The sequence below is a fragment of the Canis lupus genome, chromosome 24, assembly GCF_003254725.2.
Source record: "Canis lupus dingo isolate Sandy chromosome 24, ASM325472v2, whole genome shotgun sequence".
Taxonomy (NCBI): domain Eukaryota; kingdom Metazoa; phylum Chordata; class Mammalia; order Carnivora; family Canidae; genus Canis; species Canis lupus.
Window position 1 is genome coordinate 47,515,769 of NC_064266.1, and position 27,770 is coordinate 47,543,538.

The 27,770-nt window shown below is 67.5% G+C and overlaps 4 protein-coding genes across 27 annotated transcripts in view; 1 reads left to right on the forward strand and 3 right to left on the reverse strand.

The window, feature by feature from the left end:
• UCKL1 (uridine-cytidine kinase 1 like 1) lies at window positions 1-11,128 on the reverse strand. 15 transcript variants are annotated; one of them, XM_049100450.1, is made up of 16 exons: window positions 10,746-11,128; window positions 8,593-8,725; window positions 6,045-6,235; window positions 5,711-5,817; window positions 5,440-5,610; window positions 5,285-5,356; window positions 4,305-4,494; window positions 4,155-4,216; window positions 3,471-3,487; window positions 1,230-1,328; window positions 1,062-1,155; window positions 908-970; window positions 692-814; window positions 490-597; window positions 269-425; window positions 1-191 (listed from the first exon to the last, which is right to left on the reverse strand). In XM_049100450.1, the coding sequence occupies exons 1-16, from the start codon at window positions 11,107-11,109 to the stop codon at window positions 112-114; spliced, it is 2,031 nt and encodes a 676-aa protein (XP_048956407.1). In that variant the 5' UTR covers window positions 11,110-11,128; the 3' UTR covers window positions 1-111. The 15 variants fall into 15 exon arrangements, with proteins under 15 accessions (XP_048956407.1, XP_048956408.1, XP_048956409.1 ...); XM_049100451.1 differs by lacking the exon at window positions 8,593-8,725 and adding an exon at window positions 2,310-2,366 and having other exon boundaries at window positions 10,746-10,901; XM_049100452.1 differs by lacking the exon at window positions 8,593-8,725 and adding an exon at window positions 2,310-2,366 and having other exon boundaries at window positions 6,045-6,232; window positions 10,746-10,885.
• On the reverse strand, window positions 11,089-23,487 carry ZNF512B (zinc finger protein 512B). 7 transcript variants are annotated; one of them, XR_007405570.1, is made up of 19 exons: window positions 23,439-23,487; window positions 19,993-20,118; window positions 19,555-19,697; window positions 19,060-19,188; window positions 18,281-18,975; window positions 17,972-18,198; window positions 17,783-17,858; window positions 17,544-17,690; window positions 17,255-17,429; window positions 17,091-17,183; window positions 16,795-16,893; window positions 16,539-16,709; window positions 16,110-16,304; window positions 15,755-15,856; window positions 15,384-15,446; window positions 14,781-14,879; window positions 14,206-14,453; window positions 12,038-13,799; window positions 11,089-11,860 (listed from the first exon to the last, which is right to left on the reverse strand). XR_007405570.1 is itself a non-coding variant. In XM_049100445.1 (18 exons), exons 2-18 carry the CDS (start codon window positions 20,114-20,116, stop codon window positions 13,742-13,744), a joined length of 2,844 nt encoding a protein of 947 aa, XP_048956402.1. In that variant the 5' UTR covers window positions 20,117-20,118; window positions 23,439-23,487; the 3' UTR covers window positions 11,089-13,741. The 7 variants fall into 7 exon arrangements, 6 of the variants coding, with proteins under 6 accessions (XP_048956402.1, XP_048956403.1, XP_035561550.1 ...); XM_049100445.1 differs by having other exon boundaries at window positions 11,089-13,799; XM_049100446.1 differs by having other exon boundaries at window positions 11,089-13,799; window positions 14,186-14,453; window positions 23,439-23,463.
• Window positions 23,439-27,770, reverse strand: part of SAMD10 (sterile alpha motif domain containing 10) — a 5,181-nt gene continuing 849 nt past the window's right edge. Inside the window, exons 1-5 of one of the 4 annotated variants that reach the window (XR_004808933.2) lie at window positions 26,027-27,220; window positions 25,780-25,951; window positions 25,317-25,417; window positions 24,940-25,096; window positions 23,439-23,515 (exon numbers count right to left, since the gene is read on the reverse strand). Coding sequence is in view for 3 of the 4 variants with exons in the window: in XM_035705662.2 (XP_035561555.1) it covers window positions 25,034-25,096; window positions 25,317-25,417; window positions 25,780-25,951; window positions 26,027-26,473 (783 nt within the window). In the remaining variant the exon portion in view is untranslated. Of the gene's footprint in view, window positions 23,516-23,693; window positions 25,097-25,276; window positions 25,418-25,779; window positions 25,952-26,026; window positions 27,221-27,770 lie in introns of those variants that run through there. The other 3 variants (XM_025470765.3, XM_035705662.2, XM_025470764.3) reach the window with 3 other exon arrangements.
• Window positions 26,746-27,770, forward strand: part of PRPF6 (pre-mRNA processing factor 6) — a 43,970-nt gene continuing 42,945 nt past the window's right edge. The window contains exon 1 of the mRNA XM_025470751.2: window positions 26,746-26,771. Within this exon, the coding sequence (XP_025326536.1) occupies window positions 26,761-26,771 (11 nt within the window). The 5' untranslated portion in view covers window positions 26,746-26,760. The remainder of the gene's footprint in view (window positions 26,772-27,770) is intronic.

The window sequence follows — 27,770 nt, forward strand, 5'->3', positions numbered from 1 at the left end:
TCGTTTTCCTAAACTTTACTTTATAAAATGTGTGGAGCAGGTTACAGCGTGAACATCCTTTTCAATCAAAGCAAGGACGTCTGTGCGGGCGAGGCCGGAGGCTCGCGGGAGCTAGCTGGTGGACGCCGCTTCCTCCTCGTCGCTGCCGTCGGGCGCCGCGTCCGTCCCAAAGTAGCGGTCACCGAAGTTACCTGGAGACAAGCAGGCCCCTGCGGTGGCGGCTCGGCCTGCAGGCCCCGCCCACCGCTGATGAGCGCCGCGGCCTCACCGATGCCCGGGATGATGCGGAACAGGTCGTTGACGCGCTTGTCCACGGCCGTGGTGATGATCCGCACTCGCGGGAACGCGTAGGCCACCGAGTGGACGCCCATCTCCGCCATGAGCAGCGACAGCAGGAAGATCTTGTCCTCAGGCACGTCGTGGTCCTGCGGGGGCCGCCGGTGAGCCCCGCCCCGCCCCGCCCCGCCCCGCCCCCCGCGGCCCACTCACCAGCAGCACGCGCACCGCCATCATGGCCGCAGCGCCCGTGGACACGGTGCAGTCCATCAGGATCACGTGGTCGTCGCTGATGTCCTTGGGCAGCCGCAGGTAGTGGAGCTGCACGCGGCCAGGGTCACAGGCAGCCCGGAGCTGCCCTCGGGCCGCGCCCCCCCCCGGCCTCGGGCCCCCGCCCCCCCGGGCCTCGCCCCACCTCGGGCTCCCCGGTGTGCTGGTTGGTCTGGATGAGGATCGTGCCGATGCGCACGTCTTTGCACACGGCCCGCAGCGCCGGCTCCATGGTCTCACCCGCTCGCAGGATGGACACGCCCGTGATCTGCGGGGCAGGGGCGCGGGGCGTTGAGCGGCGCGGCGGGCTGGCCCGACCCCCACCGCCCCGGCTGCCCGCCCGCCCGCGCCCCACTGCTACCTGCTTCCCCGCGTAGCACTTGCCCGCGTAGTCCTGCCCCTGCGGGGTCTGCACGACGCAGTCCTGCGACGGAGGGCGGGGGCGCTCGTGAGCCGGGGAGCCGCCCCCGCCCCGCCCCGGCCCGGCCCGGCCCCCGCCCGCCCCCGCCCCGCACCTGGAAGGGCAGGAAGGAGAGCGCGTGCTCGATGAGCAGCCGCATCAGCCTCTTGGAGTAGAAGATGAACTCGTCGCGGCTGGTCTCCTTGTCCCTGCGGACGGCGGGGTTAGGCCGGGTGCGGGCCGCGGGGCCACCTCGCCCCTCGCCCCTCGCCAGGGCCCTCACCTGATGATGGTGTGCATGCCCCGCACCTGCGGCGTGCTCTTGAGGACACTCAGCGTCCGGGGCAGGGGGTGGCACTGGTGCGCCGAGGCCAGCGCGGCCCTGGGAACACAAACCGTGGGGACTCAAGAAGGGGGGGTCTTCCCCCAGGGCCCCGTCCTCCCCCTCCGGACACTGACAGTGTAGGGGGCGCAGGTGACGGGGCCAGGGACGTGTGCAGGCGAGGGCCGCCGCCTCCCCGTGGCTGATCTGCGGGGCCCAACCCCCGAGTCGCCCCGCCAGGCGGGGGCGAGCAGAGCAGCTGACCCTCGGGTGGGTGGGGAAGCGCGGGGCTGCGGTGCGAGCCCCCTCCCAGCCCCGACCCCCTCCTGCGCGGGCTCGGGGACGGCAGACGGGGGCCGCGCCGTGGGCGGGCGGGCGGGCGAGGGACTCGGCCCCAGGTCGTGTCTCTGGGCCACAGCTGAGCCTCAGAGCCAAGCCCCGCCCAGCCCCTCCCTCCGGATGACGCGCAGCCCCTCGGGGGACGCGGGCGAGTCTGCAGGCCCGCCCCGCCGCACCAGGCCTAGGGTGGGGGCGGGGCGGGGCCGGGGCGGGGCCGAGCCGGGGAGGGGCGGGGCCCGGAGAGTAGAGAGGACTCAGGAGAGCAAAGGAGCGGGGCGGAGCCGGGGAGGGGCGGGGCGGAGCCGGGGAGAGGCGGAGCCAGTAGAGAGGAGTCAGGAGAGCAGAGGGGCGGGGCCGAGCCGGGGAGGGGCGGGGCCCGGAGTAGAGGAGTCAGGAGAGCAGAGGGGCGGGGCCGAGGAGAGAGGAGGAGCCAGGAGGGCAGAGGGGAGGAGCGGAGCTGGGGAGGGCGGGACCAAGCCGAGCCGGGAGAGGGAAAGCGCAGGAGCGAGCCGGGGGCGGGGTGGGGCCGAGAAAAGGGCGGGGAGAGGGGGCGGGGCCGAGGGGGCGAGGCCAGGGAGGGCGGAGCCGAGCCGGGGGCGGTCAGCGCAGGAGCGAGCCGGGGCGGGGCCGAGCGGGGAAGGGAAGCGTAGGTGCGAGCCGGGGCGGGCGGGGCGTGGGGAGCAGCCCGCGCACACAGCGCACAGCACAGCACCGCGAGCAGCGCGCACTCTGTCCTCACATATCCCAGCGCAGCTTCCTCTACTCGCCAGGTGAAGAGTGTGTTCAGGGAGGGAACAGGGCAGGAAACCCAGGGGTTTACAAAGAGGAGGAAAAGAAGAGAAAAAGACCATTTAGCAAGGGAGCGGTCCCGGCGGCCAGCAGCCGGCCTGAGGGTTAGAAGAGGCAGGTGGCGGGGCGGCAGGGAGACCGAGGCTCTGCGCTCCGCCGCCGGGGCTCGGGAGGGAGGCCAGCAGCCCCCCGGCCACCCGCCTGTGCCCTGCGCGCCCGCAGCCGCCACCTCGGCCAGAGAAGGGAAGCAGCCCGCTGCGTTTAGGCCTTTTTCCAAGTTTGCGACCCTGGAAACTATTCCGGCCACGAAGGCTTCCAGAGGGCCTGACAGGGTAAGACCTGCAGGTGCCCGGGTCTGGAGGGGAGCCAGCGGGGACTCCTGCGAGGGCAGCAAGTGGCCCTGGAGGCACTCCCAGTGCAGCAGCTTCAAGGTCCCAAGCATGACCCGGAGGGTCTCTCTGTGCTTCCCGAGTCCAGAAAGCCCAGGCTAAAGGCAGGTCATTCGTGCTGGACACTGTGGGACGGGGGCTTCGTTCGTTCTCATGGGCCCCGGGTGCACTCGGAGCTCCTCCTGGTCCTCTGTGCCCTGGGTGCAGGGCCAGAGTGGGCAGGGGGCAGGGGGCTGGGGCCTCACCACCATCTGGGGGAGTCCAGACTGGACCCTCAGATCAGGCAAAGGTCCCTCTGGCTGCTGAGGGACATGCCTGTGACCACTGACCTGGGCGGGGCCAGCAGTGCTGCTTCTGTGCCCTCTGGCGTCAGACCCCATGCAACCAGCCCCTGTTGGGGAGAGGCCTCCAGAGAGGTCTCACCAGTGTGGTCGGGGCACTGTGTGGTCCTGGGCAAGTCCCTTAAACTCTCTGTGCCTTAGTTTCCTCATCTGGCAGCAAAGACAGACAAAAGCAGCATGGGGGCCACCACACCATCCTTTCTGTTCCTGGGGCAGGGCTGCCACAGGGGATGGGCATGACAGGAGAGGACCCTCCCACCTGCCCAGGTGACAACCCAAATTCCGAGCTGCCAGCAGATGTTGGAAATGCCTCCGTCCGTGCAGACAGGTGTGGGAAGTCTTACCTGACACTGAGCTCACGCTGCGGCAGCGACACGGGGAGGCACAAGGGAATGGGGACGGCACGTCAGTGGCGGTAGCACCGCTCACCTCGCAGTCACCGGACAGCACCGCCGGTGGCCACTGTGCACCTTGGCCGGCCAGGCCACCCCACCCAGGAACGGACCGGCCACAGTCCCAAGGGTTAGTCCCAGGTGGCCGCTGACCACAGGAGGGAGCCTGTAACCTGGGCACTGTCTGGTCTGGGCAGTAAGAGCTGGGGCTCCTGGGGCTCCGCTCCTCAGACCTCAGGCCTCCAGCACCCCACCTTGATGCCTGCCCAGAGTGGAGGTGCCCTTGGCCAGCCCAGGGCACGTAACTTCAGCTTGAGGCATCCCTCTGGGAGTGCTCAGGATGTGGGGCTCAGCACTACAACCCAATGGCCCCCGAAGGCTTAGGAGGGACGGGAGTGTAGCCTTCCACTCAAGGCTCAGCTCAGCCCGGGAGGCTCCTCTGCACCCCTACTTCCTCAGGGAATCCAGCTGCCTCTGCCAGCACCAAGGGCCGGGGGCTGACCGAGCAGGGACATGGCAGGGGACAGCAGACACACAGGGGCTGCAGAGCAGGTGTCTGTGGGTGGTGATGGCAGGGGAGCAGGGAGTGGGGCCTGGTGGGCTACGGGGACCCGGGAACCTGGCCCGGGGGCTCACCTCCTCCAGCTGGCTGTGCATGTGCTGCACGATCAAGTCGATGGCCACCGTGTTCCCGCTCCCTGGGATGGGACAGGTTAGGAGGGTGACTTGGGTGACCAAGGCTCCACCTGCCCACGTTCCCAAGGGCAGGCAGCTCTGCAGGCTCACCCCAAGGCACCACGATGTCCGCCACGCGCATGGTGGGCTGGATGTACTGGTCAAAGGCAGGTTTGACAAACTTGTTATACTGTTTGATGACACCCTCGATGTCTCGGCCTCGCTCACTAATGTCCCGGCGCAGCCGCCGCACGAGGCGGATATCAGAGTCTGTGTCCACGAAGATCTTCATGTCCAGGAGCTAGATGGGGAGAGCAAGGTGCTGAGCAGGGTGCGGCACCAGCAGGGCCAGTGTGGATGACACGGGGACCAGCTCCTGCAAAGACCTCTGGCTTGGGCGCTGGCCTGGGAACAGACCAGGCCTTGGGGCACCTCGCAGGTCCAGCTGGCAGTGTGCATGGGGGTGGGGAAGCGTGTGGGGCCATGTACATGCTGGGGGGCTGCTGTCCAGCGGGGGACAGTGGCTGCAGAGGCAGGATGCACCTGGTGCCGTGACTGTGGGTCATCTGCCATCTGTGTGCCGTCACACGCGCTCCCAGGGACTGGGGACTCGTTCTCCCCCCACCACAGTTCTTGGGCTTAGTGAGTTCAGGTCTGGTCCTGAAGGTGCTCCTGGGGGGCTGCGCACTGCTGCATGGCTGCCAACAGGGTCCCCTGAGCCCGAGCCCAAACTCACTGGCCTCAGAACTACAGGGACCGGAGCACGGCTGGCTGTGGGCACAGGCCTTCCTCATGGACCTCGGTGGGGGCAGGAGGGGGGCCGCCCCCAGCAGGCCTGGCAGGAAGGACGGAGCTATGCACGCCCCCCCCCACCGAGGGCGTTTCCGTTCTCACTTCACCAAGCGTCCTTGACCCACTCTCCGGAGGGCAGCCCTGTATCCCCCAGTACCCGGCACCTGCACCACAGGGATGGGACAGGTGACCACGCGCCACAAGGGCAGAGCAAGTGGCTGGGCCTGGGTTAGAACGACAAGCGGAGCAGGGAGCTGAGTAGGGACGGGCGTCCCGGCGGCCGCAAGCCCTGCCCTCACCTCCAGCAACGTCTTGTCAGCAAAGGCCATGATGCCCTCGAAGATGATGACGTTTGCACCGTAGAGGGTTTTCTGCAAGGGAACCGTGCAGTGTGTTGCCCGCCAGCCTGCCGCGCTCCCAGGCGGGCAGGCGCAGCCCGAGCCCACGGGCCTACCCAGTCCTTCTTCCGGCTGTGCGTGGTGAAGTCGTAGACGGGCACCTTCACGCTCTTGCCCTGTTTCAGCTTCTTGAGGGTGGACACGATGAGGTCAAAGTCAAAGGCGTCTGGGTGGTCAAAGTTGAAGTTGTTGTGGGCAGCCTGCTCCTGCTGCTGCGTGGTGAGCACCTGTGGGGGGAGCAGCGGGGGCTCTGTGGCCTCCAGGCGGGGGGCGGGGGGGCGGGGGGGCAGGGCAGGACCTCCCACCCGCGCAGGCCGTGCTCCCCACCTTGTAGAAGGAGTCCATGGACAGCAGGACCACCCAGGGCACGTCCAGGGCCTCGATGATCATCCGGGCCACGGTGGTCTTCCCCGAGGCGCTGCCACCGCCCAGGCCTGTGGCAAGGGGCAGAGAGGGCCGGAGCGGGCGGTGCGGCCGGCCCCCGGGACGGGCTCATGCTCTGCCCTGGCTGCAGGGCCAGCACTGCCTTCCAGCTGGGATGCCAGCCTCCGCCCCACGCTCCCCGGGGCGGGCAAGGCAGTCGCGTTAGTGGCAACGCCAGTCGGGTGTTCGGTGGCGGGGCCCGCCCGGCCCTGGCCTCCCGCCCACGAGCCTCGCTCACCAATGGCAAAGGCCTCCTTGGACTGCGTGCCGTGCTCGTTGTACCAGGGCGGCCGGCCGGCCGTGTAGATGGTGCGCTTGCTGGTGCGCAGCAGGGGGGGCTCAGACTTGCACTGGCTGGTGGTGCGCTTCCGGGGTGAGCGTCTGGCACCCACGGGTGGGAGGAGCCTGTCCAAGGATTCCGCGTTGCTGCTGCAGAGGAAGAGGACGCACTCGCCTCTGCCCAGGTCCGCCGGCTGCCCCCCCCCACCCCCCCCCCCGTGTCAGCCACGTGTCAGCTTGTGTGGCCGCGGGAAACCCCCCACCCCGTGGGCCGGGGAGCACACGAAAGCTCCTGCAGCCCCCTCACGGGGGGCGGGCCTGGGACTGTCACTGCCCGCAGCAGTGCGGGGGAGCGAACACTGGGGGAAAGGAGGAGTGCCGTCCGGGCTGGCTGCTGGCCCCTCGGGTGGGGGGGCACCCCACGGGCCGTCGGGACCCATCAGGGACTGCGCTCCGCCCCACGACACTCTCTGGAGAGCCCTGTTGTCTTGTCAGGGCCGACCCCTGCCACCCCGTGGGCTCTGGGACAGAGAGCGCTGGCAGGGCGGCTGAGAGGGCGGGGCGCAGGGCGCGGGGTGCAGTCCTGGGCTGGCAGGCCCGCAGGGGAGCCCTCGCTTCCGCCCTCCAGCACCCTGCAGGCAGAGAAGGCGCCAGTCCCAGGGGCCGGGGGCTGGAAAACCCAATCTGGGGAAGGGTTAGGACAGCAGCTGTGCCGCTCGTCCCCAGGTGGCACGCTGACTTCTCCGTCAGCTCCTGAGCAGCACGGTGTGACCGCTGGCTCAGGCCCCAAATCCCAGCAGTGACAGCTCTGGGGGGACTCGATGTGGCCGAGGGGCCACCTGGGGGCAGTGTCTGCTTGAGGCCTGCTCAGCGTCTGTGCTGACAACCTGGTCACCAAAGCCTGCTGTCAGGGTGGCCGCAGGGCCAGGACCCGCTCGGGGAACAGAGACGTGGGGCCGGCCAAAGGATCCCGGGCCTGCTCTGGGGCCTCAGGGCAGGAGGTGGCCCCGGCGGGCGGGAACAAAGTGTAGCGAGTCACGGGGACGCACTGGGCAAGTGGGTCCCTGCAAGAAGCTTCCTGCGACACGGCCTGGCCAGCACGCGGGCCCCGGGCCCCGTGACCACTGCTCCGGGGCTCGAATGGGAGCCTGACGACGCAGGAGAGCGTCCTCGAGGCCGGGGAGTCGGGAAAGCCGACAGCCACGGCGTGAGCCCACTCGTGCAACCAGCCGACACACACTGCTCAGTGCACACGCGGCCTATGTGCGTGGGGGGGCACAGACGGGCCAGGATCGCCCTGGGGACCGGGGTCAGGCCTTCCGCCCCGCTGCAACTCAGCAGCTCGGACCAAGCCGCGGCCTGTCTCCGGCCTGCCACCGCCATGGCCACCGGCAACGCCAGGACACGGGGTGCCCGGTGAGGGCCCCGGAAGTACCTTCCTGCCTGTGGAACAGCCTGGGCATCTGCACCTGCGGCGCGCCGGCCCTCCCGGCTGTGCGCCCGGAGCCAGGAGGACACTTGCTCACTCGAATGTCTGGGGGTACGAGGCAGTGGGGGGAACCAGCTAAAGCCAGAAGCACGACAGGTCGCAGCGGCGGTGGCGCGCTCGAGAGCCCCGAGGACAACGCAGACTCGGCCCAAGGGATGGACGGGCGGGGGTGGGGAGCCTGGAGGGAGCGCGGACCAAGAGGTGGCGGCCAGGACACGCGCCTCACACTGGGGGGCAGCGCCCACCCCCACCAGCCCCAGGGCTCCCAGGCGCTGCCTCCCCGCAGGTGGCAGATGGCCCAAGTGGGGACAGTGGAGCCGCCTGGCAGCTTCTCGGTGGCCCTGGAGGGGACGAGGGGCAGCCCAGCCCGTCCCCGTGCCTCCTGGGAGACAACCCTAGCGGACAACCCACTGCAAAGGAGGAGGGCCCACCACCGGCTGACCTCCTGACCTCCCGCGTGCACAGCCGGATGGGGAGCGGGGCGGGGGCGCAGGCCTGGCCCCGATGGCGCCCATCCCCCTGCTTCTCACCTCGGGGCAGGGGCCTGGCCTCTCCAGCAGGAAACTCTATTCCCTACCTGCGAACACCCCTTGTCCTACGAGGTAGTGACGGCCACCGCTGCCGGCGACCTCTGAGGCCCATGCTGCCAACGCCTGGGGCAGACACCGTCCCAGGGAAGAGTGCCCATGCGCCAGGAAAAGGGGAAAGTAGGCCAGAGAGAGCTTTGCCAGAAACCCGCCCCACGTGGGTCTGACCGGCCCCGGGGCGGGTGTGCAGCCAAGCCCGGCTCCGCCGCCTTCTCCAAAGCCCCATCTCTCTCTGGGAACCAGGGACGAAGCCTCACTGTGACCTCAGCGCAAGCCTCACCCCATTTTCTCAGCGACACGACCCTGGAAATGGGAAGGTCACCCCAAAAATCTCCTTTCCGAGTCTACACGTGGACGGGGTGCTTCTCGCTACAGGGACAAAAAGTAATTTCAAGCCGACGGGTTCCGAGCCACCAGGGACAGAGACTCACCTGAAACAGAGAGCCCCACGCAAAACGAGTCCCTGCTCGCGGCCAGCCCTGCCTGGCCCCTCGAGGGCACCTACCCAGTCTCCTGACGTCTGCGAGCGGCCACGACACAGCAAAGGCAGTCGCCTCACCACAGCTGCGGGAGACACAGGCCTGCCACTCACCTGCCTTCCGCTCCAAGGGCCCAGCACCCCGAGATCCTGATGCCAGGGTAAGCTGGGGGGCTGCTCATGGCTGGGGCAGGGGATAGCGGACGGCAGGGCGAGCCCCGGAGTCTGCAGGAACATCCCCTGTGCCACTCAGACACACAGCGGCCCCCCCAGGACCGCTCAGGAGCCGCCCCCCAGGGCTGGGAGGCCGCAGGGCAGGTGCGGAGCCGGTGCGGTCCGAGGAAGAACAGTGCTCGCTGGCGGCCTCCGGGGCCGAGGATCCAGGCATTAAGAGGATCACCCGGCGGGGCTGCGTGCACTCCCGATATTAATAGCACTGACCCTGCCGAGAAGAACACTGCCGAGCGGCCCTGGCCGGCCCTGGCTGTCAACTGCCCCTCCTGGGCACTGGCTGCTGTCCCGCTGGCCCAGGCCTGGAAGGACCGCGGTGCACCCCTCCTAGAACTCCAGACCCCAGGCCTGCTTGGGACTACAGAACCGACCCCCTCCTACCCACTCGTGGCACAACAGGGAAATCAGAGTGTCTTGGGGCCCAGCGTCGCTGAGCCTCGGGGCTGAACCCTGCGTCACACCCCTGGCCCCAAGGTGCCTTCCAGAGGCGCAAACAGCAAACAAGCCTGACACTCGAGCCGCCCGCCCCGCCCCCACGGGGTAGGCTCGGCGCCCCAGCCAGGGCACGGGCCACTGTCCAGCAGCAGGAGGGAGGTGGGGCTCGGCCCGGGAATCTAGGCTGCAGCGTGCAAAGGGGTCTGCACTCCTTCAGCCCCTCCCTGGGCTCCTTTCCAGCTTTCCCCCTGACTTGGCTTTGAACCACACGGAGGCTCAGGGAAGGAGGCCCACACACCTGAGCGCAGGCACTCCTGGGAGCTGCCTCGGGAGCAGCCTCTCCTGGCCGCCCAGGTCACAAGGGCGTGTGCCCCCCAGTGCAGAGGCGCCTGGAGGGAGGGCCGAACCGCCCATCCCGGCTCACGAGAGCTCTTCTCTGCTGACCCCTGGCCTGGACCCCATGGTTCAGGGGCTGGTCCACGCTTCGGAGGCTGGTGCGGCCCTGGGTAGGCCTGCAGGGTCGGGCCTGCAGCACCAGGGCCTCCACTCGTACCCAACACCCTGCTCGGTTTAGGGAAGTTTGGTGGGTGAGCAAATGGGAGGCTAGACGGAGGCAGGCGGGGTTGACGGCTGGGGCCAGGCCCCGGGGATCCCGGACTGGCTCAGGCACGGAGGCAGCAGCAGCGCTCTCAGCCCACGAAGCACTGGCGGGCTGGGAGGCTACGGCCCCGGAGGGAGTGCCACGGGCTCGGGAGGCTCGCAGGGCCCCTTCCCAGCCTCCTGGTTCCTGCTGCTCCGGGCCCAGCCCGCCTCCTCCCTGTTCCCAAAGCTGCAGAGCCCGCCCGCCTGGGCCGCATCCGGAGGCTGCCCGGGGGCACCGCTAGCGCCCGTGCTCCCTCAAGGAGCCCCCGGTCCCCGTGCTCGCGGGCGGGCCCTCGAGGAGCACCGGGAGGCGACGGAAGGGGCGCAAACCGCTGGGCCGGGCCGCCCGGAGGGGAAGCAGCGGGCAGCGCGGCCGGGGGGCCTGGAGGCTCTGGGCCGGGGCGCACGGAGGCAGCGCTCGGGTCCCCGCCCGGGTGGAGCCCTCCGGCCTCGCTGAGGCGCCCCGGCGTGACCTGGGCGTGACCTGCGGCTCCCGGGGCGCTCGGGGTGCTTCGCGGGCAGGTGCGACCGTGCGGCCCCGCGCCCCCGAGACCCCGCGCGCGGCATTCCCGCCCCGAGGAGCCAGACCCGAGGGCGCGGGGAGGGGGGCCCGGCCCCCGCCCCGGCCCCCGCCCCGGCGCCCGCTGGGCCTCCCGGAGCCTCGGGGGGCGGCGCGACGGGGGCCGAGCCCGGGGTCCCGCCGCCGAGCCCGGGGCAGAGCGACTCGGCTCCCGGGAACCCGCCCCCCCGGGACGCGAGGGCGCGTGCGCAGCCCCAGCCCCTGCTCGCCGCGCCTACCAGTCCTCGCGCGCGGGCTCGCTCCTGTCCGCCGGCCGGTCGGGCCCGTCTCCGGCGGCGGGCGGCGGCGGCGGCGGCGGCGGCGGCGAGCGGGGCGCGTCCGCGGAGGCTGGGGGCGCCGCCATGGAGCTCGGAGGCCTGGGCGCGGGGCGCGGGCCGCGGGCCGCGGAGCTGCGGGCGGCCGCACGGGGCCCCGGGAGCCGTAGTTCCGGGCTCGGCGCCGCGCACGGCCGGCGCGCGCCCGCGAACTACAAGTCCCAGGAGGCCGTGCGGCCGCGCATGCCGGGACTCGTAGTCCGGCCTCCCACCCGCGCTCGCCCACAAACGCAGCCGCACAAGCCCCTGGAAAAGAATCAATAAACATTTATTCGATACAGTCATATTGAATACATACAGCTGATGGCCCGCCCCGCGCCGCCGGGGGCCGGGGCCGGGGCCGGGGCCGGGGCCGGGGACGAGGACCGGGGACAGATGGTCACGCGGCGGGCAGGGCCCGAGCTCACCGTCAAACATCTTGCAAATAAACACTTTGTAGATAGAATATATATGTATATATACGGGTACAGGTGATAGCTGGAACCTCTCTTTCAAAATGCACTTATGTACGGAGAACTGGCGTTAGAGACCCGAAGCGCGGCTGCGAGGCTGCCAGGCCCGAGGTGCTGGCCGCCCCCGCCCGACCCCGGCGACCCGGCGACCCCAGGGGCCGCAGGGCTGCGGCTGCAGGAGGACACACCCTCATCTGCCTTTGCACAAGCAAATAAAGTGCATCCCGTGTTCGTGTGAAGCGGCGGCCCTCTCCTCTCTCGGGCGAGGTGGGGCGGGCGGGCTGGGCCAGAGGTAGATCTTCAGAGAGGGCCCTGGCCCCGCGCCGGCTCGGGTCTGGGGCGCCCACCTGGCCCGGGTCTGCCCCTGCAGTCCCCTCCCGTTCCAAGGTGTCAGCCAAGGCCAGGGGGCCGCCCCGCCAAATTCCCACCAAGTGGCAGGTGGGCAGGCCCCGCTGAGGCCCCCAGGGCGCTGCCCCTTGGAGCCGGGCTCACCAGGGCAGGGAAGCGGGAAGGAAGGGAGAGGGGTCCGACCCAACAGCCACGTTTGGCAGCAGCTCCCCACATCCACTTTAAAGACAAAGAAGGGGGTTAAAGTGCTAAACATCAAGTTATCCAGGACCCCACCTCTTCCCACACGTCTAGGCGGGGTTCCCAAACCAGGGACCATCTGCGGACTTCAGGGGGCGACCTGGAAACTCACCCCCCAGCAAAAATCCAGCCCCCCACTCCCCAAGGGCCAAGTACCTGAGAGGCCGGGGCGGGCGGCCGTCCCCAGCAGAGGTGTTGAGGTCCAACCTCCTCCAGCCATTGGTGACAAGGACAAAATGCACCCAGGGCTCCTGCCAGCACCTGCATCCCCTCCCTGCCCCTGCAGCGGCTGCCTGACTGCACCTCTGCCTCCACCAGCTGTATACCAAACGACACCCAGAACACGGAAAAGAAAATCCTTCTGCCCACGCAGTCCGAAGCCCTGCCCCCACTGCCCTCCCTTGACCTGTGACACTGGATCACCCCCTTCTGCCCATGCCTCCACCCACCCTTCCACCAAATCCAGGTGTGTGTGACTGGGGTCGGCCATGTCTCTGGCACCCTCTCCCCACACATGAGGCCAGGGTTGCCCAACTCAGAGCCTTTTGGCCGAAGGAAGAAGCTGGAGACACACAGCGTGACGAGTCCCAAGGCCCCCCTGGGCGCTGTCTCCCTACTGCAGGACCAGGAGAGCCGACCCGACGTGGAGCCCCTCCTCTCCTGGGACTAGATGAGGACGGGCGCTGGGGGGCGGGAGGGGGGAGGGCAGAGAGGTGCCCAGTCAGCACTGCCTCCCTGAGCAGGGGAGGGACACCCCTTCAGCCCCCAGATCCACCGTCGGCACCAGGAAACCCTTAGCACCAAAATGTCAGATTGTTGTGTTTTTGTATAAAAAACAGAATAAAAAAAAGGTTGTTACTTGTCACAGCAACAAGACTGGCATCCACTACACCCAGGAGACACACGCACACGGGCAAATATCAAAATTCACATCGTCCAGGATCGGCAAGGCCGAGCCCTCAGCCCCCCACCCCCCAGTGGGAACCAGCCTCTGTCCAAACCCACTGGCTCTGAGCATCGTCGTCCTCCCCACATTGCCAAAGTCGGAAGGCGGGGCCCCGGGAGGCGACCAGAGGCAGTGCGGCCACCTCCCCTGGGTGCCCTGAACTCCAGCCCGAACCCTGGTCAACCTGCAGACCCAGCCATCCCCTTCGGGGCCCAACACAGAGCTGCCACCAACACAATGTGACCTCGGCCAGGCCCCCTCTCTGGCCTTCAGCTCTCAGATCAGAAGACCACACAACCAGAAACAAAAGGGCAGGTAAAACGGGGGAGGGGGCTCCCACGGGAGCTCAGCCACAAGCCAACCCAGCCCAGCACACAGAAGGCTGATTCCCACAGGGTTACTCCTCGGAGCTGGGCCCCAGGTCCACACCCCACATGCCTGTGGGCCCCAGGTGGACCCCGGAGCCTAGACTGGCCCATCCCCAACCCACTGGGCTGCCCCGACCCAGACCCGTGGTGGCAACAAAGCCAGAGACTGGGGGCAAAGCTGTGTTCCACATGGCCCCCGGCCCCCCTCCTGCAGCCCTGCAGGTGAGGGCAGGACCCTCCCCCTGTCCCAGGCAGGGAGCACCCACGGGCGTGGGATGGCGGAGTGCCCTGCTAACAGGGCCACCCCCACCCAGCATGGTGCCCAGGGGCCAGCGGGCGGGAGCCCAAGCGCAGCAGGGGTTGCACAGGTAGGGGGAGGGCCTGGAGAGGTAGAGAACAGAAGCAGAGGAACCAGAGGCGGAAGGACGAGGGAGGCCACGGTGGGGCAGGCCGTCAGGTCAGCACGGCAGCAGTCAGCCTCGGGGCCTGTCCTGGGAGGTAGCTGGGGGTGCTGGGGTCCAGTGTCGGGTGGAGAGGTGAGGCTGCTCAGGTGCCCTCATCAGCCCAGAACCGCGGGTCACCAAGGACCCCCCAAGCCTTGGGCCTGAGAAAGCAGACGGGGCACGGAGCTCACACGGTGAAGGCCACCTGCCCGCCCTGCGCTGCCCTGCGGCACCGAGGCCTGGGCTGCAGACCCTCCTCCTGCCCGTCCAGGGCCCCAGACCCTGCCGAGCCCGTGAGCGCCCCTCCACGCTATTGCACTTCTGTGGCTGCCACGGGCCCTCCCCTAAGGGACCCCGCCACGTGTGCCCTACACAGCCTGCACGGGGGAAGGGCCATCCTCGGGAAAGAGAGAGGGGCTGGCTGCCTCCACCGGGCAGGTGAACAGGTGGGTGCGGGGTGGAGACCCAGAGGGCAGGAGGTCCTGGAGCCAGCTACCCCCCTCAGCAGTGGACCTGGCGTCCAGCGTGGGGACCGGGCCCCACCCACCTGCCAGCCACCACGCTCACTTCTCAGGAGCCTTGCTGGCTCCCGCCTTCCGGCCAGTGGAGCCCCGCGCCCCCTTGTCTCTGCCTCCTGGGGGCCAGTCATCCCGACGGGGGGGCATCTTGGGTGCAGGCTCCTCAGGGGTCCGCTCCTTGGGCTTTCGGCCTCGCTTCTTCCCACCCGCCAGGCTCTTCTTCTCCTCCTTCTTGGGTGCCAGCGAGTCCTGGCTCCTATGTTTGGGAAGTGGGTCTGCAGAAGTTCGAAACCAGTTCTGGAAAGGAAAGAAACCACAATGAAGACCCGGGGACAGGAGAGTGCTGAGTCCTGGGGCCAGACAGATGGCTCAGGCGGCTGAGCGACAGGGCACCCACGTGAAGCGTGCCGCCCGGGCAGGGCACGGGGGTAGGGCACCCAGGCTTCTCTGCTCCTCCAGGGAAGCCAGCAGCCGCTCTCAAGGGAAACCACCAGCTCTCCTAACCTTGGCTGCTCCCTCAAAGGCCACACAAGTGACTACTCCGCCACTCCCACCCTGGCCCATTCCCCGCTGTGGGGTCAGCCCATCTGCCCCAGGCCCAGCAAGGCCCCCAGCCCATCCCACCTCCGCATGGGTCTTGAGGATGTGATATTTGACGCCACTCTCAGAGCTGAACTCCTTCGGGCACAGCAGACAGCAATACTTCCCCACCAGGTGGTCTCCCTGCAAAGCATGGGCCAGGCCGGCCACCAGACATTGGACCCCACCCCCAATCCTTGCAGGACCAGAAGCATCAGACCCAACCAGGGCACCTGCCCCTCCTCCTGCACCTGTGTAGCTATAGGGTCGGGGAAGCCACAGCTCGTGGGGATGGGCTTCAAGGACCCACACAGCTTCTCTGTGGCAGGACCTCTGAGTTGCCACCATTAAGGAAAGGTGACGGATAAGGAGAGAATGAGAAGAGGCAAGTGCTCCAGGGCACAGCCCCTCACCCCAAGCCCAAGTTAGTGCTCACACCCACATGGACAAGGAGCCCCTGTGGACGGAACAACTTTGAGCGGGAGTGTCCTGGGCAGGGCTGGCCACCAGGCGCTGGGCGGTCCCTGGGCTCATGGAGGAGGCTGCCCCACGGGGGTAGGGTCACACATCCAATGTGTGGGGACCTCTAGGGGTTGGCTAGGAGTGCCGAGCACCCAACCCACCACGGGAACGGGCCAGGGCACTGACCTTGCTGCAGCTGGCGAGATGAGCCTTAAGGCCGGACACACTGGAGTAGATGGCTTCACAGCACTGGGGACAGGAGGCAGCCATGGGAGAGCGCCTCCCAGGAGATGCCCCCGCACGAATGCACACGCACCCCTCACCCGGGGGGATGTGGGGCTTCTCTGGGCTAAGTGCAGGGCTCGGCCCCAGGAAGCCTGAGCTGTGGGCAGGCTGGACCTCTAGGGCTAAGGTCATGGGGTTCCATCTAAGGGCCCTGCAGGTCACAGGTGAGCTGGTCACTTGGAAGCCTCCTCCTACCCAGGGTCACACCTGGGCTCTCTGTCCTTGAATCCCAGTGCCCTCACACCGCCCCACCAGCCCACCCCAAAACTCACATCATTGGGGCAGTTGACATGGCCTTTCTCCTTGACTTCATTCTTCCATGCTTCCAGAAGCTGGGGGTTGAGCGTGGGGAGGCCTGGCCGAGTGTAGTTGAGCTACAAGAACAGACGCACACCAGCGTGAGCCCCGTGGGCCTGTGTAACAGGGGCCCCGAGCGCCAGGTCAGAGCTGAGGCCGGATAGCCCCAGCGGCTCTGAGCACCTCGGCTGTGCCCTCCGCAAATGGGGATTTGGACCTGGAAGGTCAGCCAACGGCCCAGGTCACAGGGGCAGGGCCATCACAGGGGAGACCCTGAGCTAAACCACGTCCTGCTCAGACACGGGAGTCGGGGACCCGGCGGCAGCTCACCCGGGCAGTCTCGGGTACCAGGTCATCCTTCACCCGCCGCTTAGTCCAGTCTCGAGCCAGTTCATCCTCTGCAATCTCCTGAAGGTGGAACACGGCCACCTGGGCCGACGTGCGGCGGATGCGGCCACTGGGAGTCCGCTCAACCCCCAGCAGGTCCTCCGTTTCGGGGGGCTTGTCTTCAGGCTCCTCGGGTGGCTGCAGAGCAGAGGGGCCAGGGTGAGCAGCAGGGGCCACGGGGCATGGAGCGCAGGCGCACAGGCACAAGGGCATGGGCCGCGAGGCGCAAACACAGAGGCCCCGGGGTCCAAGGCTCCCGAGTCCCCACGCCTGTGGCCCCCAGGAAGGAAGGGAGAGTGCGCACGGCAGGTGGCACGAGACACACAGGCTTGGGCCCAAGGGACAGGAGGACACAGGCCCCGGGCTGCTCACCGGGGCCGTGTGCTCCGAGCGCATGTGGTAGTCGTGTCCGGCCTTGGAGCGGTAAGTCTTTCCGCAGTGGGTGCAGGGGAAGGAGGGGCTGTCCACCTCACAGGGAGGCTTCCCACAGCGTCGCTGGTGGTACTGGTAGCCCATGAGGCTGGAGAAGGCGGCCCCGCAGCCCTGGGGTCGGGCTTGGGTGAGTGGCCAGCCGGGGGGCTGCTGCGGCTCATCCCACGCGAGCCCCGCCCCCGGCCGTCCCACTGACCTCCTGGGGGCAGCGCAGCCTCCCCATCTGCTTCAGCACCTTGCGCAGCCGCTCCCGCTCCTCCTGTTCACTCCCCTCCGAGGCCTCAGCGTCAGAGGGCTGGGGGGCAGGCCCAGCCTTAGTATCCCCACCACCACAGGGCCCCGGCCCCTGCCCCGGGGTCAGGGCCTGAGATGTCCAAGGTCACCACGGAAGCCAGCGAGCTCTGCTGCCACGTGGCGATGAAAGGTCAGTGGTCAGGGGAGGGAGAGTGGGGGGACGGACTAGGAGGCAGGGGTCGGTGGGTCTGGGTGTACCTTGGCGCTGTGTTCAGCCATGGTGTGGTAGTTGAGTCCCGCCTTGGATTTGAACTGTTTCCGACAGTGCTGGCACTTGAGAGCGTCCTGCAGCTGCACACGCGTCCCTGCCGTGAGACGCTGACCCTGGGCACCCCCCGCCTGGGACCCCGGGGCAGCCTTACCTTCTGACAAACCTCCATGTGCTTCTTGAGCCCCACGAGGGTCTTTCGGGTGACCACGTTGCAGGTGGGGCAGACGGCCTCCCCCCGTTCGTGGATGGCCCGCTGCCACTGCTCCTCGGGGCCACCTGTGGGGCAGGGCCAGGGCCTCAGGGGCTGGTGGGGGCTCCCGGACGCCCTGGATGCCAAGCACAGGACCCACGGTCCACGCTCAGCCCCCAGTCCCTGTGGTCCAGGATCCGCCCCAGAGCTGACGTCTGTCCTGGGCCCCGCCTCGCAGCCGGCCCCCCACCTGGAGCTGTGTGGGCCGCGGGGGCCGGTGCTTCCTTGCTGACAGTGCTGGCGGGAGCCAGCACCTTCTTCCGCACGTCCTCGGGGCCCGGCCCCTCCGGCTTTTTGGCACGGTGCATGCGGGATTTGTCCTCTGCCTTGGCCAGGCCTGCGAGCACACAGGACAGGGCGGCTGTGAGCCAGGGCTGTGGGCACACCTGTGCACGCACGCGGCCCGACACCCAGGGACTAGGGCCCTACCTTTGAGTCCGAAGGTCCCTGAGATGGACGGCTGCTCCCCTGTAAACTTCTTGGGTGTTTTCTGTTTCCTTCCTGACTCGGGGGAGAGAAAACAGGGGCCGAAATTGAGATTCTGGTCAAATAACCATCGGGAGGCCGGCACCAGGCCTCCCCACCCCGGCCCCTGCCCCCCCCCCGCTCTCCTCTTACTGTGCTTTATACGCTCTGCTCCCTCGTCAGGTGGGGACACGGGGCCCGTGGCCCTCAGGCCCTCCTTGCTCCCCAAGGGCCTGCTGCCCAGGGAGAGGGGGCTGCCGCCGGGGTCTGCGCTCAGCTGGAAGGCCGAGCTGTGGCCCGTGGTGGAGGAGCCGTACTCCCCGTTCTCCGGCCTCGCCTGCTTTGGCAGGATGGGGCACGTGTCCAGGCTGTCCGCTGCCCTGCGGGGAACAGGCAGGTGAGGGGCGGGAGGGCCCCCTTTGGGCCCTGTTGCCACCTCCAACCCCGAGGGACACCCCATACCTTTTCTTACCGCTGCTCCTCCCTGTGGTACGAGGAGTTTTGTTCTCAGACTTGGTCAGCAGCACCATTTTGCAAGGTGGTGTGTGTCTGCTGATGGCAATGGGCCTGCTGACCGTCACCGGCTTACTGACCACAATGGGCCTGCTGACCGTCACCGGCTTTGTGACTGGGACGGCTTTCGTAACTGTCACAAGCTTTGTCATCGGCACCGGTTTGTTGACGGTCACCGGTTTGGTAACCGACACAGACTTGGTGACTGGCACTGGCTTATTGAGAGTCACTGGCTTGGTGACCGGCACAGGTTTGGTGACCGGCACAGACTTGGTGACTGGTATGGGCTTGGTGACCGGCACAGGCCTGCTCACCGTGACCGCCTTGGTGACTGGCACAGGCCTGCTGACCGGCACTGGCTTGGTGACCGGCACAGGCCTGCTGACTGTCACTGGCTTGCTGATGCCGATGGGTTTGCTGACACCCACAGGTTTGCCAATAGTGACAGGTTTGCTCACTCCGATGGGCTTGCTGACCCCAACGGGGCGGCTGATGGTGACCGGCCGGCTGACCGGCCCAGGCTTGGGGGCAGGCACGGGTCGGTCCATGTGGTTCCAAATGCGGTGCTTCTCCAGCTGGGTCTTGGAGGTGAAAGCAGCCTCACAGAAGGGGCAGGGAAAGGTCAGCCTTTCTGGGATGGCGCCCTGAGGGGACACGGTGGGCGTGAGGAAGGCAGGTGGGGCGGGATGGGCCCCAGACCTCCTCCTCCCTGCCCCACGGCCCCTTACCCCTTGGCACCGCTGGTAATGGTACTTGAGCCCGTAGATACTGGGGAATTCCAACCAGCACCCTGAGTTTGGACACTTTACCCTTGAGTGTGCCTTGAATTCATCTTTCCACTGGTTCATCAGGGAGAGCTGGGCATGAAAAAGGTGACACTGCTGACCCCTGGCCAGCTGGGCCTCTGCCAAGCCCAGCCCCAGACTCAGCACCCTCCCCAGGCCTGCAGGGCAGGCAGGCTTGCAGAAGCCCTTCCACTTCAGGACTGCAGCAGGATGCAGGCCACCTCAGGCGGCGACGGCATCCTAGACCTGCTCGAGAAGCCCCACAAACGCGGTGCACCAGGTCCCAGGCCACACCAGGAAGCCTTAGAGCATGGAGCGACCCCGTGACGCAGGCTGAGAGAGCTTGGTGCTGGCTGCGCGGCAAGCCAGCAAAGACAGGGCAAGGTCTTCACAGGCAGACCCCAGCAGGAGTCCCACCCCAGCCTTCGGGGAGCTCACAGGAATGTCTCGCAGGGCCTGGTTCTCAGCTTTCGGACGCCCCTTCTTCTTCCCTTCCGTCCTGTCACTGGCTGGACTTCCGGGATCAAAGCAGAGTGCGGCCTGGCTGGGCACCGTCGGCCCACCCCGGACCACTGGCATCCCTGCAACAGATGGTACGCCAAGATGCGGACGCTGTGCTTCCCACAGTCTTGCCTGCCTCCTGGGGGGCTGGTCAGGACTGGAGTGAGCCCTGCTTCCCTCAGAGTGAAGCGTGGGGAGTGGGAGACTGCGGTTGGCACAGGGTAAGAATCCGGGCTGCCAGGCTGCCCCCACCCTGGAACGGCTCTCAAGAGCCCAGGCGGCCCAGCTGGGTACCGAGGGTCTGGCCCACGGGGGAGGCGGGAGGAGTGGCTGCCTGTGGCCACCTGGAGTTGACCTTGGCCTGACCCCTCTTACCCAACTTTGGTGGGTCGTGCAGCACAGGAAGTCGGACCTCATTCCGGCCGCCATCCTTCCCAGGTCCACTCTTGGTAGACCCCGGGAGCCGGCGGCCTCCTCCAACGCAGAAGGGATCAGTCATCTCTGCAAAGCAAACAGACAGACCCGTGAGGCCTACCAGGCCTGGCTCAGGACTTGAAATGGGCTGGGCCTGAGCCCCGTCCCCAGACAGGCCCCTCTCAGGCTCAGGACAGGAAAGCCTGCCCGCCTCTGTATTTAGCCACATGGGAAAGGCGGCGACGGAGACTTCTGGTTTAGGGGTTTAGGGGAGGGACTGCCCAGCTGAGGTCCCCTTGGATTATCCAGAAGATACAATCATCTCGGAAGCACCTCACCCTGTCCTGAAACCCTCACCGGCTCCTACAGACTTCCTCTGTCCGCACACAACAGTCCCAGAGAGCGCCAAGAATCACACCTGCTACTGGGCTAGGCGCGGCCCCCAGAGAGGTGGAGCGCTCGGGAGGAAAGAGGTCAACAGCATGCGTCCCAAGGGCTGATGATGACACCGGCACAGCTGCTGGCTCACAGGCTGTGCTGGCCCAGCACCTTGGGACACCTTTCTCCACAGCCCCACCCAGGCCAAAGGCAATGCCACCCCACCGGGGTGGGTACCCCGGATCCTTCTCTTCGGAACACAGGTGGAAGATGGTCGAGGTGGGCAGATCCGGGGTGGAGGGCCCTAGAGCCTCTGGCCGCGAGCCACCCCGGGTGACCCTCTTCTCAGCCCCGTCTCCGCAGGAGGCCCCCAGCCGCCCTCCGCCAGGCTCACCCACCGCCTCCCCACCTGCACCCTGCAAAGCCTCTGTGCCCCCACCTACAGGCCCACCAGTACCTCCTCCAGAGACCACCCGCCACCGAGGCTGGGCCTGCATGGACCTGCTGCTGGGGCCCGCACCCTGGGGGCTGGGGAGAGGGACTGGACACTCAGCCCCGCTGGATCCTTCCACAGGGACGCCCAGGGCCGCGGGGGGCGCGTGGGGGCAGCTGGGCCGGCAGGTGGCCCCTCCTCTGGCGGGGGCGACCGCGGGGGCCCAGGGGCCGAGTCGGGGCGCGCGAGGTCACTGCCCCTTGCCAAGGGGGTGCCCGGTCCGGAGCCCGGGAAGGTGCGCGTCTGCGGGGCCTCAGCCAACTTCTCTCAACTCCGGGAGGAGCCCCCCGCCCCCGCCCGCGCCCCCGCCCCCGGCCTCGGCCCGGGACCCACTTTCCAACGTCGCTGCGGCCGGCGGCGGGTGGGGGCCCGGCAGGCACCCGCAGGCTCAGGCCCCGCGGCCGCGGCGGACGGGGCGCCCGGCGGGGTCGCAGGGGCGGGACGGGGGGGCCGGGCGCGCGCACCCGCAGCCTCGCCACCCACCTGTCACCTGGGCGCGGGCCGGCCGGGCCCCGAGAGGCCGCTCGCCGCCGGGGGGAGGGGGCGAAGGCACTGAACCAAAATGGCGACTTTTTCTGGAGAAGGAGGAGGCGGGCGCGCGGCGCGGGCGGGGCGCGGGGCGCGGGGGGGCGGGGGTCCGGGCGCGGCGGGGCGCGGGGGGCGGGGGGCGGGGGCGGCGCGGCGCGGGGCGGGGCGCGGCGGGCGCGGGCCGGGCCGGGCGGGGCGGGGGCGCTCACCTGCGGGCCCAGCGGGCGGCCGGCGGGGCCGGGGCCGGGCCGGGGCCGGGGCGCGGGGCGCGGGGTCCGGGCGGCGCAGGCTGCGCGCCGCGCTGCGCACATGCGCGCTCCCGCCCCTCCCACCTTTGACAGTTTTACGGTGGGGGGGAGGGGGCGAACTCTCGCGGTATTCCTGCGGCCGCGCGGCGGGAGCGGGGGGGCTCCCGCGGGGGCTCCCTCGGGCGGCGGGGTAAACTGAGGCACCGCAGGGCCGCCGGGCTGCGGGCGCGGAGACGGCCGGCCTCGGGGAGCCCGGCTCGGGCGGCTGCGCGCGGGGCGGGACCTGGACCCCGGGCCGGTGGCCGCGCTGGGGGCGGGGGGGCCCCCGGGTGGGGGGGGGGCGGGCCACGGGGACCAAGGGACGAAGGGACCGGCCCCCGCCCCCGCGGCCAGGCCCCTGCGCCCGGTCCCGCCCCGCCTGCGAGCGCGCCCCCCTCCCCACGCCGGGGCAGCAAGCTACCAGGACGGGGGGACAGTACCAGGACGGGGGGACAGTACCAGGACGGGGGGACAGTACCAGGACGGGGGGACAGGCGGGGGACGAGGTTCTGGCTGGGAAATGCCTGCAAGGTGCGTCTCCCCCCCCCCCCGCCCCCCGCAACCCCCCACGCCCGCACCTCCCCCTCCCAGGCCTGCCCTGCAGCAGCCTGGGGTAGGGCCCGAAGCCGGGCTGCGGTTGGGGTCTTCCCCTTCTCCAGGGTGGCGCCCAGTGCTCACAGGGAGGGGTGGGAGCCCCCTCGTGGAGGGGTCAGTGGTTAGAAGTTCCCCTGGGAATCAGAGCCACGGAGAGGCCCGAGTGACCCCAGGAGGAAGAGGGAGTGTCCTGTCCTTCCCTTACTGACCGTGCCCATGCGGGGGACAGGACATGCAGGATTTGGGGAGAGGTCAGTGCACGGGATGCACACAAGCCTGTCATGTTTCCCCATGTAAGCCCGCATGTCCACGCGTGTGACACGTCAGTGTCCATTGATGCCTGAGTGGCCATGTGTGCTAGGCCGTGGCCTGCGTGGGCATCTGATGTCAGGGCATGTCTGTATGTCCTGTGCTGGGGGAAAAGATGCCTATCTGTGTGTCAGTATCCGGATGACTAGATGCAAGGTGTGAGTGGGTGGAGAGAAATCTGGATCCTAGTAGGTGTGTCCAGGCTACAACACATCTGCAGTCAGCCCCTGTGTTCCTGTGTGTCTGGCTGCTGTGGGTCCGGACACCAGCATCGCTGTGTCAGTTTACGCCTCTGTATTACCGTGCGTCTGGTTGCTGTGCAGGTGCCTGCGTCAGGGCATTGTCGTGTCCTGTGTGTTTCTTATGTCAGGACATTACCCTGTTGCGGGGGGCCGGGAGCAGGATTAATGCGGGCCCTCCGGGATTGCCACGTCAAATCCCTGGAACCCACGAATGGGATCTTATTTGGAAAAAAGGTCTTTTCAGATCTGCTTAAGGTAAGGGTCTTGAGATGAGAAGATCCTCCTGGATTGTCCCGGTGGGCCTTAAACCCAGGGACAAGTTTCCTTGTAAGAGGAAGATGTGACACAGAAGGTGAGGCGGCCGCCGAGGCTGGGATGGAGTGACGGGCCATGACCCCTGGAGGTCCTGAAAGCTAGGGGAGGTGCCGAAGGGTCCTACCCTGTGCCCTAGGAGGGAGGGGGACCCTGCTGGGTCTCAGACTGGCGGCCTGCGTCACTGTACCCAGAGCAGCTCCTGTTGTGCTGAGCTCCCCAGCTGTGGTCCTCTGTTAAGGCAGCCCCGGGAAAGTCACGCACCTGTGTCCGTGCATCTGGGTGCAGTCCACAGGGCTGAGCCCAGGATTCCAGCCTCTGCCTCCTGTCCCCACCTGGTCCTGGGGTGAACAGGTGCCCTGTCAAGATGCGACACCACTGCCCCCTAGTGGCCCTGGGGAGGCACCTGAGCTGGGCACCCTGCCCCCTCCTCCCACATCCTGGGCCCCCCCACCCCCCACCCAGGGCTCTTCCCACTCTCAAACACCCAGTTGGCTAGAGCCAAACACACACTTGGGGCACTTGAGAACCAGGTTTATTTCTGGTCTTTTTGTCAGAATATAAAAAAGCGCAAACAAAAAAGACAAGACAAGAGCATGGGGGCATGGGGGGGGAGGAGACAGGAGAGGGAGCAGGTGGGGGCAGTGACAGGAAGGACCCTCCGAACAGACAACGTTGTGATGGCACAAGGTGGGCAGGGACGGGCAGTGTGACCAGACAGGACACGGGGGCTTCCTGTCTGCACCAGCAGGATTAGGCGGGGGGCACCAGGCCAGTTGTCCTGTCCACTCAGGACCTGCAACAACCAACCTCCCATCCAGAGGCTGGCTCAGGGCACAGAGAAGAGGCTGGAGGCTCGGCCTCATCTGTCCCTGAGACTCAGAGATCCTAGAGGAGTAGGAGGCCAGAGGAGCAAGCGGGTGGGGCCGCCAGGACCCCCTCACTGTGCCTCTGCTGGGCAGCCCCAGTTCCAAGCCTTGGGCCCTGTGGCCCACGGGGTCATTGCTCAGGTGCTGGCTGGGTCTCTGGTGGGTGGGTGTGAAGGGCGCAGCCCTCGGGACAGGATTTTCCAGGTAAAGGAGCGGTGAGACTACACAGGCCCCCAACTATGCGTCAGAGGCAGCCTCCAGGAATGTGGGGGGAGCAGGAACGGGACTCCCAGACCCAAGGTGGAGACGTGGCTGAGCCTAATCCTAATCCCCGGGTCCTCATGCTGCCGTTAGGTCTCGGGCCCCTGAGCAATCCCCAGACCTCTCTTGCTTCAGTTCCTGGGAATGGACGGGGGTGTGGTGAGGGTCTCAGAAACAACGCGAGACAGTGCGTGGCGTGGCACGTCAGGTGGGTGCTGATGCCGCGGACTGTGGGGGGGCGGGGGCAGGGCGCTCGTCTAAGGGAGCCTCCACAGTGTATCCCACCTGGGCCAGCAATCCTCTAGGGGCCGGGTGAGGGTGTAGAACTGGACAGATGGGCAGACCCAGACCTCTTGCCGTGGCGGAGGCGGGACGCCCAGAGGAAGCGTGACTCGGCAGGCATGGGGGGCACAGACACGAGTGTGGGTGAGGGGAATATAAATAATAAACAGACTCCCTGGGAGTCTAGGGGGATAACCAGACCTGCTCTGGCTCCAGGTGGCTGCCCCACATGCTGCCAGCAGCACCAGAGGGTGGATCTGGGCTCAGGTCCTGCGAGGAAGGGCCACACCCAAGCAGCCCCCACCTGCTCACAGCCCAGAATGCACAACCAGAGATGGTAATCCTGGTCCCACCTGTCCATCGGGCTGGGCTCGGCCCCTGGAGCCTCTGGCGGGGTCCGAGAGGGGCTGTGTGCCAGCCCTGCATCGTCCTTGCCACGGGCTCTGGTCACAGTGCTGGGGTCTGGGGTTCAAGCTTCAGGCAGCAGCTAGGACGCGTTTCCAAAGGAGGCTATAGGGCGGATGGGGGTGAGGAGGGGTGACTTCTGGCGTCTTCTGCTCTGCCCCAGGCACAAGACGGCCCTGACTAGAGTCCTATGGCTGCCCCCTTGACGTCAGCCCACCCATCCCCACCCTTGGGCTCGTGGCCCAGACTGCCAGCTCTCTGGCACTCCTGGCTCCCCCCACTGACCTTGGCTGAGCAGCTGCAGGCTCCGCCCCTCCTCGCGCACCTGCAGGCGTAGCACCTGCTGCAGCACCTCTTGTCGCTGTGCCTCCTGCGCCAGCCCCATCCGTTGCAGCTTCTCCCCATTCAGCCGCAGCAGCGCCCGGCCTGGGAGCCAGGGGTTGAGCAGAGAGGGGTTGAGCCAAGGTCAACCTCCAAGGGGCATTAAGAGCCGAGGCAGAGAGAGGGAAACGGGAAGGGGACACAGAGACACTCAAGGACACAGAAGGAGAGGCGGAGACAGCAGGATTTAGAGAGGGAAAGAGAGTGAGAGGCAGAGGGGAGGGCAGAGAAAAGCCATGAGAACGGAGCAACACGCCGGGGAGACTGCGGAGAGAGAGCCCTGGCAGGAGAGGTTGGCCCAAGAGGAAACCGAGGAGAGACAAATGACGGCAAGAGAGACAAAGGCAGGCTGGGGGGGCTCTCCAGGGGATCCTTATGCCCCCCCATGCCACAGCCCCCAAGGGCACCTGTGATGGCGTGCTGGGAGAAGGCCTCCACGTAGACGAGGTAGTTGTGGGGACAGTGCTTCTTGAGCCACTTGCACACGTCCTGCTGACTCCACAGGACCACAGGCCGCGTCAGGCCGCCCAGGGAGGGACTCGTGTGGTACAGGCCATAGTGGTCAGAGTACATCCGGCCCTGCGGGGGAGACGGGTGCCGGGTGCGGTGAGGTGGTGGGAGGGCAGGGGCTGAGGGGGGACGGCGGGTGGGTACCTGGGGGGCCTCTGTGCCAGGCTGCTGCAGGAGCTTGACCGGCCGGCCACCAGCGGCCCTCTGGCTACGGGAGTCGTGCCATGTGAGGCTGGTGCCTGGCGTCCGAGGCAGGTGGCAGGGGATGCTCTCAGCGGACACCGTGTGCTCCAGGAGGGTTCGGCAGAAGCTGAAGTGTGCAGTGGCTGCGGGGCATGGGCGCCTGGTCAGGGCGGTCAGGGCCGGGGCCAGAGGATCGTCTCTCTGCAAACCAACTCCCTGCTCAACCCATCTTCCCTTGAACACGAGGCCCCTTTTCCCAATCGGGGGGCCCCAAGCCCCCAGGGACAGGAAGGAAGTGCGCAAGAACGGTCCTGCGTAGCCCGCCCAGCCCAAAGCTGATGGCCTGGGAGCATCCTTCCTCTTCTGGGCGCACCGGCCGTGCTCTGGGGAGCACGAGGGGTTCCGCATAGGTTCGAGAGACAGTGTGCCCACCGGGGAGCCTAAGGTTCACAGTCTGGTGAGGAGCTACCCTGAGACAGGCCTCGTCTCACCCTCGCTCTAGGCTGACGCACGCTGAGCCAGACCAGGGCACGCTGCGGCCCCTCTGTCCTGGGAGGCCCTGCGTCACGGCGTCCCCGAGAATGCTGCCTGCCATCGCCACTGACGGCACCCCAACTCTGCAGCCATACCTGGCGTTTGAGACGTGGCTCCTGCCGTGCGGTGCTCACCTGCCAACCCCTCGGCGGGAAGCCTGAATGAACTGCAGGCAAGCCACCCCGGGAACCCTGCTCTGCCACCTGTCGCAGGGCCCTTGGCCCAGGACAGCTCCCGTGGGTGGGCATCCAGCGGACATGGGCTGCTCAGCACAGGTGTGCAGGGGCCAGCCATGAGCTCGGGGAGCCACGGGGACACCTGGCGCTTTCTTTCCACAGACTTCATTACACTCCTCGAGTTTTAGTTTCGCTGTCCTTCCTGGGCTCGTTGCTCACATAGGTCACGGGAGGGCAGACACCCTAACAATGGCCTCCTGACCCTTGCACAGGTCTGGGCACACAGCAGGTGCCCAGGAACACTGTGGCTGGCTGGCTGGGTGGATGGAGAAAGGCTCTGTGTGGTGTCCACAGCCAGTAGAGCCCTGGGGAGAGACAGGAAGCTGGGCCCAGGCTCGCCTTCATCTTTACAGCACCTAGGCCCCAACTCGGCAGGCAGAAGCAGGTTCTCGGCCAGGGCCCTCGCCTTCCTGGCTCTCAGCCCTAGAATGAGAGACCCTGCCTTCCATGGACACAACCCAGTGCCCCCAGCTGAGGGCAGGGAGGGGTTGGCTGTGTGCCCAGGAGTTCTCAGCCATGGGGAAAACCCATCACTTCCCCCTTCTAGCCCTTCAGATTCCTCCGATTCAGCACGCCGTCTTCATACTTGCAACTTTTCGGAATTGGATGACCCCAGGTGACTCTAAATTTGAGGTCCAGGATCAAATAGAGGGTGTGCCTGGTGCGGTCCCTGCCTGGATGAGGTTTCTGATATCACGGAAAAAGACTTATTCTAAGCTGGCATCTTTCAGGGCACAGGTTCCAGAGCCACTCGGCCTCGCCTTGCAGGGCCTGGCGGAGTGGGCTGGCCGGGTCAGAGGCAGAGGCAGGGGCAGGGGCAGGAGCAGGGGCAGCGGCAGGTTCAGGGGCAGGAGCAGAGGCAGGAGCAGGGGCAGGGGCAGGGGGCAGGGGGCAGGAGCAGGAGGCAGGGGGCAGGAGCAGGGACAGGGGGCAGG